The sequence below is a fragment of the Chiloscyllium plagiosum genome, unplaced genomic scaffold (genome assembly GCF_037043375.1).
Source record: "Chiloscyllium plagiosum isolate Xiang-an unplaced genomic scaffold, Cpla_swu_hap1 HiC_scaffold_8, whole genome shotgun sequence".
In the NCBI taxonomy this organism is placed as follows: domain Eukaryota; kingdom Metazoa; phylum Chordata; class Chondrichthyes; order Orectolobiformes; family Hemiscylliidae; genus Chiloscyllium; species Chiloscyllium plagiosum.
Window position 1 is genome coordinate 67,455,909 of NW_028270146.1, and position 2,986 is coordinate 67,458,894.

General features: G+C 38.4%; 1 protein-coding gene across 1 annotated transcript; it reads right to left on the reverse strand.

Moving 5' to 3' along the window:
• Positions 1-1,679: 1,679 nt before the first annotated feature.
• On the reverse strand, positions 1,680-2,524 carry nkx2-9 (NK2 homeobox 9). Its single transcript, XM_043698443.2, has 2 exons — positions 2,323-2,524; positions 1,680-2,221 (listed from the first exon to the last, which is right to left on the reverse strand). Exons 1-2 carry the CDS (start codon positions 2,522-2,524, stop codon positions 1,680-1,682), a joined length of 744 nt encoding a protein of 247 aa, XP_043554378.1.
• Positions 2,525-2,986: the final 462 nt, after the last annotated feature.

The window sequence follows — 2,986 nt, forward strand, 5'->3', positions numbered from 1 at the left end:
CCATTTCCAGCGTGTCTTTGGCGCACGATTTCGCCTGTTGGTTCTGTGTAACTAAATTTCAAACATGTTTATGAAGAACGGGTTTATGATTTATTTCTACAAAACATCTGGGGGAATATATCTCCTCTTGTGCGTCTAAAGTCTTTTAACAATATTTTTAAACGATAGGATTTTAAATAATGAAAAGTTCAGGAATAAGGTATTATTTTTAAATGTATATATCTGTTGCCAATAAATTAACTGATATTACTGCCACTTCAGAAACAAATTTTTATAATCTTAGGTAATTTAGTAGTCAAACAGAAGTGCATTGTTTTCTCATGATAAAGTATGAAGGTGGTTTCATGTCTCGAAACTATGAGCATGTTATTTAGTAATATTTTAAAAGAATGCGCGATTCATAGTAAGAATTGAGTGCAGAAAATTCTCGTCGACAATTATACATACTGACTTCACTGTGACCAGCATTCAAGAAAAAGATTGAAGTTGATATTGGGCAATGTTAATTGCCTTTTTTCATCAGTACATAGCAAGTATGTATTCACAATAATGCATTTATGTTTAAATCCCAATTCTCAGCAGAATAAGTGATGTGAAGGGTTAAATCTGTTTAAGTTCAGAGAAGAATTTGCTTATTCTCCTTTTAAAAAAAGAGTAAAGATAACTTTGTTTTATATAATCCAACAATTTAAACCATGCATGAAAATTAGGAGATTACATTTCCATCGTCAATGTAACGGTTGGCATACATGGCACTCCCCCACCCCGTAAACGTGCTTGCACAATCTCGATTTAAAGGAGAAAGTTAACTTTGTCATATAATTAAATAAAAATCATAAGGAAAGAATTGCTTTCACTTCCAGGTGGAGCGTCTGTAGGACAACTGCTACACAACAATTTTAAAAATGAACTTCTTTCTGGAGAAGATAATTTAGGTCGAACGCATTTATCTCACAAAATTTGTCTAATGAATGCGTTCAAATCATTCAATATTAAAATTAGGACCAATTCTAACAAGACAATTGAAAGTGTTCAGGTCGAATCTCAAAAAATATTTCGCATTAGTTTCCAACAGAGGACATGGTGCAACTAATCCATTCATGCACTTTGCCAGTGAGAAGGAGTGAGTTACCTTTTGCACTTTGCATTGAGAAAGTAGAAATATCAGCATTGACATTTATTGGGAATGAATATGGTAAAAAGACAGTTGCTATTATATCTAATACTTTCAAACCAAGGTTTTGTTATATGGAGGATCCGTTTGCATCATTTTCCCCCAGACACAATATGTAGCAAATCAATCTGTGACTACTTACTGTCATTTTATTTTCTCAAGCAGGCAACTACAACGTAGAAAGCACGAGAGCTGCTTTGTTGGCATTTTCTATGCCTGAAGAGGAATAATTTAGATTTTTCTATCTCACATCCAAGAATTTATGAACCATCTACATTGCTTTTGGAGGACGGGTTATGCACGATAGAAAGATATCAGTTACATTTCAAAAGTGGTCAAAAGAAAAATCTGGAAAAGGACCTTGAAATGCTTTTGTGCAGAAAATACCAAAAAATACAATTACAACGGAAAATTCGACCATTCACAAACCCACTGAACTATATAAGCAATTATTTGATACATGGAGTAACAACAGTAATTAACTTTAGTTTAGAATGTCCATGTTTCACCAGCTCCACTGTTGTCTCCGTATTCCAGGATGTGTTAAGTGATGATAGCTGGGAAAGACGCCAAATGGTCCAGTGTGCTGTACCTGTTGAAAACCATGGACTGTGAAAGCAGTGTAGGAATGATTGGGTTGAACAGTGTCGCCGGGCTTGTCCTGGATTTGTACGGAGGCAATGGAGCAAGAATGACAGGGTTTGCCATCTCTGACCAGCACTGGCACTGCCACTCTGCGGAACAGTTGCGGCTGGCTCATATTTATCTGCAGGCTGCTATCCACACGGGCTCTCTTCATTTTATACCTGTGGTTTTGGAACCAGATCTTCACCTGAGTCGGGGTAAGGCTCAAAAGGTGAGCGAAGTGTTCGCGTTCAGGGGCGGATAGGTAACGCTGTTGTTGGAATCTTCGTTCTAACTCAAACGTTTGCGCTTTGGAGAACAGAACTCGCCGTTTTTTCTTCTTCTCATTCCTCGTGATGGATGAACAGCCTTTTCTTTGATGACAATCTGCGGGAGCTGTATCCGTGTTGCTGTCATCAGAGGCTGCAAGGAAACATTTTCCGGTTAAAATTTCTTGCGATACTTCATCAGAGTCCAAGATACTAAATTCGCACGGAAAACGAAATTCGAATTGGTATACTTACAAATCTTGTCAGAGCCAAGCCACGCCGAAAATGATAGTTTCGAAAAGTGATGGTGTGAGGTTTGGCCTGATTCTTTCTTAATGGCAGTCGATTGTATCGCTTTGTCACTTCCTTGATCCCATTGATCTAGACGGTCAATTTCATGCTGATCAGGTAAATTTAAAATACTGCGCACAGTGAAACTCGCCCTGCTTAGCGACATGTTAACAAATTATCAGCGTTCACCGAAATTTTGAGAGAAATGAATTACTTGCAGTTTAAAGCCCTCTCCGTGAATAGGAGGTACGATTATACCTCGCTGCTTAATGGTACAGCAGTAGCGAGTCTTTTACAGAAGCGTCCTGTGTTTATATAAACAGTCCTCTTCACCGCCAACAGTGGCAACCTTCAGATGGTGTCTGACCACAGGATACCAAGTACCTGCATCAGTCAAGTGCCAGAGCATTAATGTGAGTAAGTGTAACCTTACCAGAGAATTACCCGGCACTTCCTGAATGACAGCAGGAAACAGGCTTCATCGTTACATATTCTGCCTGATTAGCAAAGAACGTAGTGAACAGATAATGGTAATTGTGTTAGTGAATTAGTGAATTACATCTTGGGTGGTTAGTGGTGGCCACAACCCTTCCCCCTTCCCCATTATTTGCATACAAAGTAAAGAAGC